Raw genomic sequence first — 18015 nt, 5'->3', positions numbered from 1 at the left:
GTGAGTTCGAGCCCCGCGTCAGGCTCTGTGCTGACAGCTCAGAGCCTGGAGCCTGCTTCCAATTCTGTGTCTCCCTCTCTCTCTGACCCTCCCCCGTTCATGCTCTGTCTCTCTCTGTCTCAAAAATAAATAAACATTAAAAAAAAAAATTAAAAAAAAAAAAAAAAAAGAGAAGGGAGAGTAAGAAGTCACTCATTAGGCATAGGTACCTATAACTTCATAATGCTATTTTCAAACCAATCCAGGAAAACAGTATTTTCTACCTTTCAAGTTTAATGGCATAGCAGGTTCCTGAATATACAGAGCAACTCCAAAAATATTCTAATGTCAAATTTCTGACATATCATTTTCCCATGTTTATATAAATAAATTCTCTTCCTTCTCACCTGCCGGACTTTGTGAATTCTGGTAACAAGTTCATCTGCAGAAACACTTCCTGCTATTACTTCCAAGGGAATTCCACTGTCTCCAATAAAGAAACTGGATGGAACACACACTACAGGATCTGTACAATTTAATTAAGTCTAATGATTCGTGAAAAAACAAGGGGATAATTTTATGAAATGCTACTGATAACAAAGCAAATCTTTGTGAATTTCACCGTGTAATCAGCTAACATGTTTACTAAATAATTTCAACTACAGTATCACTATGCTTGTCATGCATGTGATAAGTAAACTGATTTATGATTTATCTGCACTGCCTATCTGAAACATCCATTACATTCCATCTATTGTAAATTTTACATCTTGCCTCTTGACAATTATTTCTAACATTCCAAACTGCTCCATATTGCTTTCCAGATATTGACAATAAGACTCCCTATAATCCCATTTGCTACAACGTATTATCTCAAAGGACACTTAGTAGTATAAAGTTCCTCAAAGCAAGAATGCATGAGCTCCTAAATAGAAATGAGTAATTTCTAAATTTCGTGAATTAACCAAAAGAAAGGTAAATCCTCAAGCAAAATATTTATCAAACCAATTCTTCATTGAAAGGATACAGATTTGTGAAAATTGTAAGCAGGCTTCACTGTAAAACAAAATCAAACAGAAAATCACTAGATGCATTCAAATATTTCCCCCCAAATATCCAGTTGTTTTTACAGAAATTTACTCTACCAATTAAAAGTATTTCTCTGAAACTACTAGTTCCTTTCATAGTCATCAGCTGGAAGGAGAAAAGTGCAATTCTTGTCTTACAGACCTTTCCCGATATGTTTTATAATTTTCAGATTAAAGAGCCACTTATTCTTGCAACACACAAACTGGTGGCTGGATCTGATGGCTAAAAATCAAGCTGGTATCTGCCATGATGCTTTCTCAGCAGCAAGTGTATCTGAATACAGCATCTTGCCTTGTAACAAAAGATATTAATGCTTATGATTTACTTCTGCAAATGATAACATAATACTTTGTAAAAATAAAGGATTCAAAACAACCTAAATATCTACCAGTAAAAACTAATTATGCAATCATTAAAAAGGTACAAAAAAGTATGTCAAAATGCTACCACTTTTGTAAAAAAAAAAAAAAAAAAAAGTAAATAAACAAGAATTTAAAAAGGGGAGGAAAATGCGTTTTCTTGATTTGGTTACTCCAGAGAAGGAAACTGGGTGGTTAGGGACAGGGACAGGAGAGTCTTAACGTTATGATACAAGTAAGAGATACTGATCAATGCAAATGAATAATACCAAGAATCAAATTAATCTTTCCAAAAATTTACACCCATTTTCTGAATATAAAGCATGATTACCACAAAAACATCTGAAAATATAATAAAAAAGTATAAAGAAAAAAATTACCAAGTCCTACCTTCCCAGAAATAACCAATGTAAATTCTGATGTATTTCCTACCAATCTATTTTCAATGCAGGCTATCTCCATAAACTCATAGACACTAAAATGTTACTACAACATTAATTTCATTATTATTGTACAATACATAAAATTTACTATTCATAATTTAAAAGACACATTAGATTCTATTATCAGGCAGTCTATAATGAAACAAAACTCAACCATCACTATACACAGGTATCCCTGCATCTACTTTTAGAAATTTGTTTAAAAAAATTTTTTTTGTTGTTTTTAAAAATACCAGATACATCAGTCTGTATATAACCTCAAGAATTCTGATTTTCCCATTTCTTCCACATTTCCAATACCCCTACATTCCTCCTACTATTTCTGGTGCTACTGGAAGATAATGGAAAACATAAATGACAGGATATACATTAAAATGGTAAGATTCTTTTTTTTTTAAAGTATTATATAGCTCAATAAATATATAGTTGAATAACTGCTGCTCTGAGGCAAACCACTATGATTTGTTTCATGAAATTTTTAATATTGGAAAATTTTACTAAAAAATTTACAAACTTACAGGTAAATTTCCAAATATTTTAATCTTGGCAGTAATTTTCAAACATCATTCATTCTGATATTATCAATATCAAAATGAAAGGAATACCACTTTGTAGTTGCTAACAAATTAATGTTTCTAGGCGCTGATCATTGATGCCTACTGCTAACATCATAAAGTAAGACAAGAGGTCATTATATGCTTTCATAATGGAAGAATGGAAGACATACCACCATTTATGAAGTAGTCTTGATGGAAAAAAAAATCTAACTTGAATCCAACTGTTGATTTACAAGCAACAGAGGACAGAGAAATGAACTACATGAGACTAACAGGGATGCAGTCAACAATAATCCACATGGCAGGAAACTAAAGAACGAATGACCTGTTTCTCCAAAAACTAAATTACAAAGAAAAAACATACGGAGGGGGGAGGGGGGGGGCGCGCAGGGGAGAGCCTTGAAAAAGATCAACACATCACAATGTGTGGACCTTGATAGATCCTGAACCAAACAAACTATAATAAATTAAGAATACAACTATGGCATAGATGAGATAAGTGAAAATGTGAAAAATAGCTGGATATTTGCTATTAAGAAACTATCACTTATTTGCTTTGAAGTATTACAGTTATGTTAAAATATTTAGTTTTTTGCATGCTAAATTTATGTTAATTCATGTTAAAAAACTTATTTTTTAAAGACACACTAAAATATAGATGAAGTGATGTGATGACTGAGATTCGCTTCAAAATTATATGGGATGAGTGGTAACGGGTGACTGAAACAAGACTGACTATAAGTTAATCACCAAAGTAGTTGACAAGTATGTGGGACTTCACTGCACTACTCACTCACTTTTGTATGTCTGAAATTTTCTACAAAACATTTTTAAAGGGAAGAGATGGAATGGATTAACAAAAAATACTTGTGGATATTAGGTACTCTGAAGGACCTAAAAAGTACTTACTCCTATGCATATTGGTGCAGCCACTCTGGAAAACAGTGTGGAGGTTCCTCAAAAAATTAATAATAGATCTACCCTACGACCCAGCAATAGCACTGCTAGGAATTTACCCAAGGGATATAGGAGTGCTGATGCATAGGGGCACTTGTACCCCAATGTTTATAGCAGCACTTTCAACAATAGCCAAATTATGGAAAGAGCCTAAATGTCCATCAACTGATGAATGGATAAAGAAGCTGTGGTTTATATATACAATGGAATACTATGTGGCAATGAGAAAGAATGAAACATGGCATTTTGTAGCAATGTGGATGGAAATGGAGAGTGTTATGCTAAGTGAAATAAGTCATACAGAGAAAGACACATACCACATGTTTTCACTCTTATGTGGATCCTGAGAAACTTAACAGAAGACCATGGGGGAGGGGAAGGGGAAAAAAAAAAAAGAGAGGGAGGGAGGAAAACCATAAGAGACTCTTAAAAACTGAGAATAAACTGAGGGTTGATGGGGAGTGGGAGGGAGGGGAAAGTGGGTGATGGGCATTCAGGAAGGCACCTGTTGGGATGAGCACTGGGTGTTGTATGGAAACCAATTTGACAATAAATTTCATATTAAAAAAAAAGTACTATTCCTATTGAATTAAACAGCCTTATTCCCAAAAACAGGACCCAAAGAGTGGTCAACCGTTCAGAGATAATCAATATATAATTTACAGTTACTTCCATGTTCTTACAAGTTCTTTTGCATTCCTGGTGCATGTCACATAGCTGCTTGGTAAACCAGAACTTCAGAGTTTTTCAGTAAGATACATGATGTATTTGGATAATGGCAATCAGAATTTAAGGTCCCAATACGCCTTAGAGAAAAATCAACATTCTTATAGTCTAAGAGTATCACCATAAATCACAACAAAAGACAATGGTTATAATACTTAAAAAAATTAACACATAAGCAAACCTTTTGGTATCGATTTTAATAGCAACAAAACTGTCTGAAGATGCTTCTGTTACTTTCTCATCTTCCCAACTTGCAGCCATCTGTGTTGACTGCTCATCATCACCTGTAACACATTTCAAGGATATTTATAAGGCCAGTATCAGCTGATTCTTTTCCCCCAGAATGTGGAATTTCAAATAAAATATAATTGCACAAATACTATTTTCTATCAAATTTAAAAACAAAAACTTTCCCATAAAATGAAGAGCATGACTATGGCATTGCTAACATTATAAAAGTAATGAAAAACAGCTCAGGCTGCTAAGAAAAAAAAAAAGTAATAAGACATAATGAAAAAGAATGACACTATCTAGATTTTACAAAGTACTGTATTTTCTAAAAGAAGACATTCAAAGTATGATGCACATAGTATCACAATAATTGGAAGTCATAATAGAAACGTACAGGGGCTATTTTGCCTTTTGTACATGTAATTTTTTTTTTTGAGAGAGACAAAGAGTGTGTATGCATCGGTGAGGGGCAGGAGAGGGGTAGAGGGAAGGGGAGGGAGAAAGGGAGAAAGGGAGAAAGGGAGAAAGGGAGAGAGGGAGAAAGGGAGAAAGGGAGAAAGGGAGAGAGAGGGAGAGAGAGGGAGAGAGAGGGAGAGAGAGGGAGAGAGAGGGAGGGAGAGGGAGGGAGAGGGAGGGAGAGGGAGGGAGAGGGAGGGAGAGGGAGGGAGAGGGAGGGAGAGGGAGGGAGAGGGAGGGAGAGAGAGGGAGAGAGAGAGAATGAATCTTAAGCAGGCTTGACACTCAGCATGGACCCCTACACAGGGCTCTTGATCCCATGACCCTGGGATCATGACCTGAGCCAAAATCAAGAGTTAGACACTTTAACAACTGAGCCACCCAGGCGCCCCCGTACATGTGATTTTAGAAAATAAAAGCACAACACTCTTCCTTCATGGAGGACTTTTGTCAAGCTCAATGTCCCCCAACAGCACAGCATTACTCTCCAGAATTTCCCCAAGGTAGATAGATGCTGATGCAATTCTATTTGTGGTTTGGGACTTGCCTTTTATTTTAGGTATGATAATTATAAAAGTTATGCTGACCCAAAACTAATCTATAGTGACAGAATTCAGCACAGTGGCTACCTGGATGGCGGTGCTACTGACTGGGAAAGAGCATGAAGGAGCCTTCTGGGGGTGCTGGAAATACATCTTATCTGGATGAGAGTTACAAGTGTTTTAATAGTAAAAATGCACTGAGCTGCTCACTTAATCTTACTTAATATACCGTACATCACACTTCAGTGACAAAATGTTTTATGTTATACCTGTCAAGCCACTGCTTCCATTTTAGACTTGTAATATCTAGATTTTGACATAACCACTTAGTGGTGGGCAGACGAAAACTTACCTAAGTCAGATGAAATCTTTCCGAGATTAAGCAAAGTGCTTTCTCAAGCACTTTCAGGTGAACAACCTCTGCCAACTTACAGATTTAAAAAGTTCCCAGGCCACATTTTTTTTTGTTTTGTTTTACAAAAATGAGATAATTCTCTATTCTTCTGTAAGCTGTTTTCTTCCCAAGTGCAGCCTTTCCCCAATTTAATCCACCCTCAGCATTCCTCACGTTGGTTAACTATTTAAGGTATCTCCATCCCTTCAGTTTTTAGGCCCAAAATTTTACTTATCCTTGACTTCAGTTGACTCTATCTCCAAAATATATCTAGAATGTAACTATTTCTTTCCACTTTCACTGCCACCACCCTGATTTAAGCTATACATATCACCTAGATGATTACAACAGCCTCCAAACTGATCTCCCTGTTCAATCTATTCCTTTTTTTTCCCCAAAAAAATCAATACAACCTTTACTGCACCTTTAAAATATCACAAATAAGCCTGAAAAATCATCTGGCATCTTTCTGTTTCTATAACTGGACAACTGAGATCTTATTCATCAGCCTGAACTGTTCCTTTTTCATAAATGTAGATAACCTTCAAAAATTTTCTGATATCCTTGTTTTTTAACTGTTGTGACTTGCTGAATCAAAGCAGCTAGTTTGATACAAGTTCAATGTCATTTCCTTTGAGAATTAACTCACCTTTCTGAACCTGAGATACTGAACAAGCAATGCCAGACTCAGCCAAACCCTACAGATTTTTCACCCAAGAAATTACAGATTTCAAAAAGAGAACAATTCTCCTGAAAAACAACATTGATGGGGAAGTGAGCATATACAGAACTGGTAACAGAAGCCCAGTGTAGCCTCCTTCATCATGTTTTTTTTTTTCTTTTTGAAGTAATTTCTATGCCCAACACGGGGCTTGAACTTACGACCCCAGGTCAACAGTCACCTGCTCTACCACCTGAGCCAGCCAGGCACCCCACTCCCGTCCCCCGGACCATGTTCTATAAATGACTACAGAGAGCGCAAACAGTAGCCAGATTTTTTCTATTTCCCCACCATTTGTCAACATGGACCCTCTTCTTTTTCTTTTCAAAGAGACAGAGTTCTACACTGATGTGACTGAAGTCCCTTCGCAGGGTTCCTCTGGGGCCTTTCACAATAACTGTGCATCCTTTCAGAGTGGATGCCGACATTTTCTGGAATGTCGACAGTCTGCTGACTGCAGTAGATGTGGCAAAGCTGCTCAGTCTATTCTTAACACAGAAACTTTTGTTAAAAATTTCAGATCATATCAATCCTCTGCTCAAAATCCTATAATGGCTCCCAATTTCCCTCCAAGTAAAAGCCAAAGTCCCTGCAAATGGCCTCATGCCTCCAGTTACCTCTGTGACCTCATTTGTCTTCACTTTCTTCCTATTCTGCTAATATAAAAAACACTCTAAGGTCTTTGTACTAGTTGTTTCCTCTGCCTAGAATGTTCTTCCCTCAGATATTTACATGGTTAATGCTCAACCCTCTTAAGTCTCTGTTCAAATATTATCTTCTCAATAAAGCTTTCCCTACTCATACTTTAAAATGACAGCCTTAGGGTATCTGGATGGCTCATATGGTTAAGTGTCCAACTCTTGATACTGGCTCAGGTCATGACCTTTTGGTCGTGAGATGGAGCCCTGTGTCCAGCTCTGCACTGAGAGTTAAGCCTGCTTGGGATTCTCTCTCTCCCTCTCGCTCTCTGCCCCTCCCCAGCTCATGCTCTCTCTCAAAATAAATTTAAAAATTTTTTAAATAAAAAATAATAGGGGCCCCTGGGTGACTCAGTAAAATGTCCGACTTCAGCCCAGGTCATGATCTCGTGGTCCGTAAGTTCAAGCCCCATGTCAGGCTCTGTGCTGACAGCTCAGAGCCTGGAGTCTGCTTCAGATTCTGTGTCTTCCTCTCTCTGCCCCTCCCCTGCTCGTGCTCTGTCTCTCTCTCTCTCTCAAAAATAAACATTAAAAAAATAAAATAAAATAAAATAAAATAAAATAAAATAAAATAAAATAAAATAAAATAAAGTAAAAAATAATAAAATGACAGCTTTTAGGGGTGCCTGACTGGTTTAGCTGGTGGAGCACATGACTCTTGATCTCATGGTCATGAGTTCAAGACCCACATTGGGCATAGAGCCTACTTTAAAAAAACAAAACAAAACAAAACATGATAGCTTTTATGGGCTCCTGGTTGGCTCAGTCAACAGAGCATGCAACTCTTGATCTCAGGGTCATGAATTCAAGCCCCACACTGGGCCTAGAGTTTACTTTAAAATAATAATAATGGGGCGCCTGGGTGGCTTAGTCGGTTAAGCACCCGACTTCGGCTCAGGTCATGATCTCGCGGTCCGGGAGTTCGAGTCCCGCGTTGGGCTCTGTGCTGACAGCTCAGAGCCTGGAGCCTGTTTCAGATTCTGTGTCGCCCTCTCTCTGACCCTCCCCTGTTCATGCTCTGTCTCTCCCTGTCTCAAAAATAAATAAAACGTTAAAAAAATTTTTTTTAAATAAATAAATAAAATAATAATAATAAATTAAATAAAATGACAGCCTTCAAACATTCCCAAAGCTCCCTAATTTCCTGGTCTCTTTTTCCCTGTAATACTTATTACCTTCTGATAAACTATGTGTTTTACTTATTATGTTTACTGTCTGTTTCCCTCAACTAGAATGCAGGTTCCAAGAGGGCAAGGATTGTTTTCCTTTTATTTACTAACATAATTCAAATGCCTCCAATACAACTTGGCATATGTCAAGTACTTGGGATACAGCAGGGCCTCAATAAGTGTTTTGTGGAACAAACAGCTAAATTTCTGGTACAGTAAGTATCTTGGCATACCTACAATAATTGACTAATGCTGCACATTTGAGTATATTCTACGTGAAATGGGATCTAGGAACAGGAGCTTGAGAAATCTGGTCATGGAAAAGTAAACAGGGACTAGAATGCATCTACAGACTAGGACTAAAAAGAATGCCAGTAACAGTCTTCCAGATATTGAGGAAGCAAACTGGGAAAATTATCATTTGTAGTGACATCATTCAGAGCACATCTTCAAACACTATGGGGTGAGGAAATGTAAAATTCCAAGTAAATGACAAAATTATCAACCTAGAAAATAACTATATGGCAACATTCTTACTACAAACATGTCTTAGAGAAGGCTGTGAGGCATGAGAGATCCTTTTCATTCATTCTTTCATACGTTCACTATTTTATTCCATTCTTATTGTCCTAGGCATTGGCTATAATCTAAATGTGAAACAAAGGAAACATTGTTTGCCCTGGAGCTTAAAAATCTAACAGTACAAAAATGTACTTGTTGGCGCGCCTGGGTGGCTGAGTCGGTTAAGCATCCCACTCAGTTTCGGCTCGGGTCATGATCTCACAGCTTCATGAGTTCGAGCCTTGCATCAGGCTCTGTGCTGACAGTGTGAAGCCTGCTTGAGATTCTGTTTTCTTCTCTCTCTGCCCCTCCCCCACTCATGCTGTCTCTCTCTCTCAAAATAAATAAACTTTAAAAAATTAAAATTAAAAAAAGTACTTGTTTAGTAAACAATTATAATTATAGTAATAAATACTGTTAAAAAAAGAACAGATCTAGGAAAGAAAATAGTAAGACCCTTTTAGATTGGTCAGGGAAGGCTTCTCTGGGGCAACATTTAAGGTAAGACCTAAAGGATGAAAAAATTAAGCCACGCAGAGTTCACTAAGCCGGATTTTATGTGTAGGAAAAGGTCTGTGTGACTGGGAATGTCATGAACAAAAGGGAAAGCCAGACAGGAGACTAAAGAGTTGAGAGTCAAAGGTGACTCCACACTTCAGTTTATCCACCTGGATGTAAAAGTGGTGTCATTTACTAAAATGTAGAAAACTGGGGCGGGGAGAAAAAACAGGTTCAGGCAGTAAATATACTTTTAAGCTTGAGAATCCTGTGAGGCATCTAAGTGGGGATGTCAAGTGGGTAGCTACAAGTATAGATTCGCTTGCTACTTCTGAGATTGGTACTTTTCATTATGTTGTACCATGTAGGTAGGGTCCCAAATATCACATCCCCACTAGCAATGTCTGTCCATCATTCAGCCTAGTGGCAGCAACAGCTAATTGACTAACAGAGATGTAAGGATGAATGGAATTACTTAACTCACTAAGAACTATATTAACTCTACGGAGCAAGATTATTAATTGCCAACTTCAGTATCTTTAGTTTCTTATTATTAAGAAGTATATAAACCATGCTATGGAGTTAGATCAGCCTAAAATTTTAGCAAAAAACGCTGTATCCATGGTAGTATTCAGCAGTATCCAAAATAAAAGCACTTGAAAAGAACAATACAAGGGTGCCTGGCTGGCTCAGTTGGTAGAGCATGTGGCTCTTGATCTTGAGGTTGTGAATTCAAGTCCCACCTGGGTGTAGAGATTACTTAAAAATAAAAAAATCTAAAAAAAAAAATACAATCTCAGAAACAAAGAGATCTCTAACTTTATTTTACTATTGTAATAATTAGTACTACTGTTTCCATATGTTTGTTAATTAAATCTAGCATTTACTTCAAATTAACTGATTAGCCCAAAAGTGCCTCCTAGGAACATTTAGACATCTTCAATTGTGTTTTCCTAGTACAGCCAGGAATTCCAACCCAGAAAACATCAACTAGTCAAAATCTAAAAGCTTTTGTGGTCTATTTTAACCAAAAAAGGCAGTAAATAGTGTCTATCATGAAAATTTTAGCCCACTAGCAACACTACTCTGTGAACTGACACCTTTGCTTCAGGATCCTTGTCAGAATATTCTACCTTCCCAAGAATAAAATCAAAATCTTTTTCAGTTTTATTACTTTCAATTTGCATAGTCATAATACTTGGAAAATACTTGCTCTTGTCTGAACTGGTAGTAATCTCTCCAGTCTCAATCCCACAATTTTCTTTAATTCATCCATGAAAATTTCACTAAATATAAAGAACTTGCCTAAAGTGCTTCCCACTTGAGGGGTTTACATGAACCAAAGTATACCCTTAAGACCACTTCTTTCAGCCATAAAGACATCTTTTTAATTTTCTACTAAGTTGGTTTATTGTTGTTGAGGTCTCCCACCTAAGAAAATCATGAGTTCTGGTTATATCCTTTGATGTTATGAACAAAGCTCTAGGCAACACGTAAGTGTTGGGAGTTTCATGACCCCTGTCTATGTATTCCTGGAGTGAAACTAATTCTGCCTAGTGTTGGAGATTAACTTTCTAAAACTCTACAAAAGCCAACAGTATTTTGAACGGGTCAAGGGACAAACTCCTTTGACAGACTAATGGTCTTCCTGAAAACATTCAAGAAACATTCATCAGAGTCATTGATATCCTAAAATATGTAACACATGCTCATCAGTAAAAAGTTAATTGAAGAATGTATATTTACACACAAAGCCCCAAAGATCTCTAACTTTATTTTACTATTGTAATAATTAGCACTACTGTTTCCATATGTTTGTTTATTAAATCTAGCATTTATTTCAAATTAACTGATTAACCCAAAAGTGCCTCCTAGAAACATTTAGACATCTTCAATTGTGTTTGTTTAAAAAATGACTACCATAATCCTAAATTTCCTATGACACCAATTTCAATAATACATGAAGTGTACAGTTGTTCAGTTTTTCTCAAGAAATAAAAGATTTTTGGGGCACCGGGATGGCTTAGTCGGTTAAGGGACCGACTTCAGCTCAGGTCATGATCCCGAGGTTTGGGAGTTGGAGCCCACTTAGGATTCTCTCTTTCCCCTTCTCTCTCTGGTCCTCCCCTGCTCCCTCTCTCAAAATAAATAAATAAACAACAAAAAAAAATAAGACTTTTTTTGAAGCTGCTAAAAAAATTTGTCAGGACAAGATAGAAATATTTTTTGTGACCCTGCTATGTGACCCATGTCACTTCACCACTGTGGACATATATTTCTTCATCTATAAAATGGGTAAAATAAAACCTATTCTACTTACACAAAAATCAACTGAGATTTTATGTGAAAAACAGAACTTAAATGTCATAAAACTATTAATGTACACTTTTTGAAACAAGTTTATTTTGACAGAGAGAAAAAGAGCATGAGTGGGGGAGGGGGAGAGAGGGAGGGAAGGAGAGAGGGAGAGAGGGAGACAGGGGGAGAGGGAGAGAGGGAGGGGGAGAGGGAGAGAGGGAGGGAGAGAGGGAGGGAGAGAGGGAGAGAGGGAGGGAGGGAGGGAGAGAGGGAGGGAGAGAGGGAGGGAGAGGGAGGGAGAGGGGGAGAGGGAGAGGGAGAGAGGGAGAGAGGGAGAGAGGGAGAGAGGGAGAGAGAGAGGGAGAGAGGGAGAGAGAGAGGGAGAGAGGGAGAGAGAGAGGGAGAGAGAGAGGGAGAGAGAGAGGGAGAGAGGGAGAGAGGGAGAGGGAGAGAGAGAGAGAGAGAGGGAGAGAGGGAGGGAGAGAGGGAGGGAGAGAGGGAGGGAGGGAGAGAGGGAGGGAGGGAGAGAGGGAGGGAGGGGAGAGAGAGAGGGAGAGAGAGAGGGAGAGAGAGAGGGAGAGAGAGAGGGAGAGAGAGAGGGAGAGAGAGAGGGAGAGAGAGAGGGAGAGAGAGAGGGAGAGAGAGAGAGAGAGAGAGAGAATCCCCATGCTGTCAGCACAGACCCTGACTTGGGGCTGGATCCCACCGACCCTGAGATCACCACTTGGGCCAAAATCAAGAGTCTGACGCTTAAGTGACTGAGCCACCCAGGCACCCCAAAACTATTACTGTACTCTTAATAAGCACAGCTAAGTATCATTTAATTCTTCTTTCCTTTTTCATCCACTTTTTTTCCTTACAGTATCACAGCACTTATGTATGTAGACTATAAACTCTAAAACTGCATAAGAGGATATAAACTACTCAAACTCTTCTAATTAACACCACTAAGCTAAAAATCTGGCATAATTTAAAACAATTATAAATTTCAAATTTAATGTTAAGTGAAATTCATATTTTAGCCTTTGTTCTTCATTGTGCTGCATCAAGTTACAGAGCTATTATCTAGTCTCTCCAAGTCATAAGTTAATAATTTGAGCATACCGTTATTAAACACAAATAGTTAAAATAATATAGTTCAAATGGTCACAAACACTAACTTGGTTCATGTAATGAGAATCAGCAAAACCACAAAGGCATAGGTTTACTGTAAATCTAGAAGATTTCTGTAATAAAATAGGGTAGTAATAATATACTGAGCAAAATAACCCAGAGTAACACATGATAAATGAGTTAGCTCACGTTCTCGAAACTGTGGATATTAGACGAACCAAGCACCGAACATCTACTTATTCTAAACAAATGGTACCAAAAAAATCAACTTGCAACAAACCAAATATTCCACATTAGACTCTCTCCCCCTATTATCATTAAAAAAAAAAAAAATCCAACCTATGTAAAGCTCAAAAGTTTGCGTCTCAGGAGCGTACGACCGCCAGTAACCGAGAACATCAGGTGGCTTCTCTTTGTTGCTTACCGATGACACAGCTTTCTTCCTGACAGTCCACAATTAATTACGAACCCAAATGCCTGTCGAAAGGCCTCTCTATTCCCACCTGAACACTTAGTAACTACACAAGCGTTGAAGCATCCCGAAGTGGGTCCTAGGTGACAGAGAGGGGTCCCAGGGTGCCCGAGAGGGAGGTGCTGGGGTCTATCTGCGCCAACTCGTCAGGGGGCGCGGCGAGAGGCGCAGCGAGGGTGGGCTGCAGAGACCCGCGCAGAGCTGTGGGCGGGGCTCAGCGCGTTTTGGGGGCGAGGCGGGGACGGTGCCTCCGGCCGGGGTGCCGGGAGAAGCAGGAGCTGGAGGCCTAGCCAGGCCCGGCGTGCCCCAAACGGAAGGGGGAGGCGCTGAGAAAACAGGCACGGCAGCCAGGGCCTGTCGAGAGCACGGAGGAAAGGCTGGGGAACCCTAGGATTGGAGGTAGGCCGGAGGGGTGTCCGGCCACAACTCGGGCCCCCGCCCCCTTCACCTGCCACGAATACCACGAAGACCGCTCCGCTCCTCTTGGCCGACGCGATGGCGGCCGGAATGGCGCCCTGGAACCACAACATCGCTCTCCTCGGGCCCAGGCGCTTGTTCGGTGTGTTGTCGCCGCGGTCAGGGAGCTGGCCCCGCCCTCTCTTTCGTCTGGCCCCGCGGCCCCCGCAGCCTCAGCTGCTCTGTCCCCCGCCTCCGCGCAAGCACGCTAGCCCGTCAGCGGTCCCCTGGGACGCGCGCAAGCGCGCGGACCAGGCGCACCCTGCGCCACGTGACGCCACACGTCGCCGTCGGCACAGGGCCCGAGTGCCTTGTCTTGTTGGCAAAAAGGTGCGTGCGCGCGACCGCTAGGCCTCAGACCCTGCAATTCCGGAAGTGGGAAAGATGACTAACCGCTACGGCGCGTTGACGGCGCCTACAAGAGGCATGACGGGAATTGTAGTCTTCGTAGGCTTGTTTTTCTTCATAATTGGAAAATGTAACGGTGGTTTCCGGGGCACGGCTAAAGGGGACAGCAGTGAGAGCCTTTTTCCAATCTGGGAAAGGGGAGGAGAAGAAGTGGTGCTCACTGTCGTGAAGATGCTAATCGCCACCTCATTGAGACCTTAAATATGGAGGAAGTCGTCCCCGCCCCGAGTGGAACCCTAATTGTGGACGGTGTAATTTTTATAATTAGTGGTCATTGTGTGATACGGGAAGGTGTTTTTCTGTATGGACCTACGTGGACTTTGTAGGGATTTACAGCAAGGCTTTGACTTCTGCTGAACTTACCAGCCCAACCCTGAAGAGACAGGGTAAAAACCCCAACGGCCATACAGCCGTTGTACCTGAGGGGAGGTGCTGGTAGAATGCAGGCGTCCAGCAATTTCTTAGTCGTTGGCCAGAGAGCGTTCCAAAACCTCAGAACACTGGCTATGCTATTGCCACAGCTGCTTTCTAAAGTAACTTGAAAGCACAGAATATATGATTCATTTTCCAGCTACTTTCCATGGTAATACAAAAGAGGATAGATAATGCTTTTGTTTACAATTTTATGTGAGAATGTTCTATAATCAAGATATGGCGTCTTGTGGTTGTTTGCCATTAAAATGAAAACTGATCCAGAGCACCTGCCTGGCTCAGTCCGTGGAGCATGTGATTCTTGATGTTGGGGTGGTGAGCTTGAGCCCCACCTTGTGTGTAGAGATTACTTAAAAATGAAATCTTTTTTTTTTAAAAATAAAGAAAAACGATCCATATTTAATACTTTCTGGAGTTGCACAGTCTCTGATAACTGTTAGCTAAAGGCTTATACTTTTTTTTTTAAGTTGCATATGTTCTTATAGTACACATTCTACATCGATAGAGTTTCCCCACTCAGCAACTGACAGTCTTTACAGGATTAAGGTGGTACATCTGAAAATACCTCTTTCCTATAAATATTTTATCTGAAAATAGTTAACATTGAACTCAATTTGTATTTACTTTTTTCCAATCAGGCCTCTCATATAGTGTTATAATAAACTGAAACATAATGCTGATTACAGACCATTGCTGCTTATATAGGACACCATTTCTCAAGAAGAATTAGAGTTGATCTTCAACATCAACTTTAAGTGGGTTTCTTAAAATTCAATCAACCTAGGGGTGCCTGGGTGGCTCAATCAGTTGAACGGCCAACTTCGGCTTGGGTCATGATCTCACAGTTTGTGGGTTCAAGCCCTGCATCGGGCTCACTGCTGTCTGAGGAGCCCACTTCGAATCCTCTGTTCCCCTCTCTCTCTACCCTTTCCCCACGTGTGCATGTGCACATGTTCTCTCTCTCTCTAAAATAAATACATTTTAAAAATTCAATGTAAATTATTTCAGTAGAGTGATGTCTTTATTTCTAAAATTAGGATTAAACAATGTGAGAATGATTCATAGCCTTTATCAAATGTTTATTGCTCATCTACTATGAGCTAGGCATACATACCTGGCATTGATACAGTGAGGCAATGAGACAAGAACCCTGCCTTTGTGACTACACAATCTAAAGAGGAAGGCAGACACTGAACAAGTGATTGTGAGTAAGGATGAATGTCACAAAAGGGGAAATTCTAAGTGCTTCAGAAGTGTGTGATGACGTGGCCAAATGTGGATAGTGGGATTAAGAAAAGCCCTTTCTGAGGAAATAACATGTCAGAAAATATCTAACCAGGTGAAGGAGACGACTAATCAAGATAGAGGAAACATCAGTGTTAATGCTCTGAAGTAAAGGAGAACAGTACACTTGAAGTGAAATGTCCAGTGTGGCTAGAACATAGAACGGGAACTATGGTGCAGATAAGGCTGGACAGATATGTAGAATTAGATCATGCAAGGCCATGGAAATCACATTAAAGATGGCAGACATTTTCTAAAAATTGTAGAAAACCATTGAATTTTAAACAAGGAGTTAAGACTTGTTACATATAATACTTGCATTTAAAAAATTTTTTAATGTTTATTTTTGAGAGACAGAGCATGGATGGGGGAGGGGCAGAGACAGAGGGAGACACAGAATATGAAGCAGGCTCCAGACTCTGAGATTTCAGCACAGAGCCCGATGTGGGGCTCGAACCCACCAACTGTGAGATCATGACCTTAAATGAAGTTGGGTGCTTAACTGACTGAGCCACCCAGGCACCCCAAGACTTGTATTTAAATTTTTATTTTATTTTATTTTATTTTATTTTATTTTATTTGTTTATTTTGCTGCTTGGACACTCTTGAGTCTGAAATTTTTTTTTTTTTAATTTTAGAGTGCAAAGAGGGGCAGAGGGGGAGAGAGAAAGAATCTTAAGCAAGCTCCACACTCAGCATGGAGCCCAACTTGGGAGTTTGGGACCTGGGATCCTGACCTGAGCAGAAGTCAAGAGTGGGGCGCTCAATCACCTGAGCCACCCAGGCACACCGAAACTTATGTTTTTAACATGCAGCTATGCTGCAATTTACATGGACTGGATTGGAAGTGTGATGGGTGAATGTGAAGAGACTGGTCAAGAGGCTACTGTCCATACATAAGGGAGATGGAGACATGGATATTTTTGATATTTTGGAAGTAGACCCAGCAGGTTTTTTTGATTAATTAGACATGGAATTTGAGGAAGCAGGAGTCAAGAAGAGATCTTGGGTTTCTGTCTTGAGGAATTGTATAGAAAGTGGTAATGAAATAGGGAACATTGAAGGAAGGGCAGGTTGGTGGAAGGAGTGCATGAAGATGTGAGTTCAGAATTAGAATGTTTTTGGGGTGCAGGAGACACAAGTGGAGATATTAAGTAAGCAGATAGGCATTAGGTTTGGAGCTCAGAAAACAGTTCTTAAACCTAGAGGTAGGAATTCTCTATACGCAGGGGATAATTGAGGCTCTGGAGGATGCTACTGCTTATGGAGTATGCAAAGTGAGATGAGAGAAGAGAATATGACTCAAGTCTCAACCTGCACCACCTACAGGGTTGTATAGAAAAGTATAAACCAGTAAAGGAAGCTCAGGAAAAATGGGGGTGAAGGGAGACTGTGTGGAGAAAAATGGGAGAATATGATACCAAAGAAACCAAGCATAGAGTTTTAAGAAGGGAGTGAGAAGCAGCTATGTTGAATCCTGTTGTTGGGTCAATTTATATAAGATTAAAATTTTTTTAACGTTTAGTTTTGAGAGAGAGAGAAAGAGAGAGCGAGCCAGCGTAAGTGGGGTGAAGGGAAAAGAGAAATGGAAACACACAGTCTGAAGCAGGCTCCAGGCTCTGCCAAGCTGTCAGCACAGAGCTGGATATGGGGCTCGAACTCACGAACTGAGATCATGACCTGAGCCAAAGTCAAATGCTTAACCGACTGAGCCACCCAGGTGCCCAGGACTTTAAAATATCTATTGTTTTTAGCAATGTAGAGGTGATTATCAGCTTAGCAAGAGGGGCTTTGGTTGGGTTCTGTGTGGAAGTCAGATAGCAATGGGTTAAAGAGTAAATGGGAGATAAAGTGTGTGTGTAAGTGCGAAGGGAAGAAATAAAGAGATACAGGGATAGGGAATGGGGATTGGAGAAACTTGTACACAATTCAAAACTAATGGAAAAGAGCTATGGATACACAGGAAAAGAGGGAGGCCCCTTTGAAGATGGGAGGGTATATGGCAAATACTGCTAGTAATCCACCTGACAATCATTCTACCACGACCCCCATTATTCCTTGCTGGGAAACTACCAGCTACTTGTTTTTTCAACCTCCCCATCCTTGCAGCCAGCAGGACCTCATGGGAAGGGAGAGGGGTGGTTCTAGGAGGTGTTCTAATAAAAAGATACA

The 18015-nt window shown here is 40.0% G+C and overlaps 1 protein-coding gene across 1 annotated transcript in view; it reads right to left on the bottom strand.

Moving 5' to 3' along the window:
• UBXN4 (UBX domain protein 4) overlaps positions 1-13961 on the bottom strand; it is a 44799-nt gene extending 30838 nt beyond the window's left edge. The window contains exons 1-4 of the mRNA XM_042994364.1: positions 13712-13961; positions 4292-4394; positions 1007-1035; positions 387-505 (exon numbers count right to left, since the gene is read on the bottom strand). Of these exons, the coding sequence (XP_042850298.1) occupies positions 387-505; positions 1007-1035; positions 4292-4394; positions 13712-13793 (333 nt within the window). The 5' untranslated portion in view covers positions 13794-13961. The remainder of the gene's footprint in view (positions 1-386; positions 506-1006; positions 1036-4291; positions 4395-13711) is intronic.
• Positions 13962-18015: the final 4054 nt, after the last annotated feature.

The sequence above is a fragment of the Panthera tigris genome, chromosome C1 (assembly GCF_018350195.1).
Source record: "Panthera tigris isolate Pti1 chromosome C1, P.tigris_Pti1_mat1.1, whole genome shotgun sequence".
NCBI lineage: Eukaryota > Metazoa > Chordata > Mammalia > Carnivora > Felidae > Panthera > Panthera tigris.
This window is presented reverse-complemented; position numbering and strand designations above follow the sequence as displayed.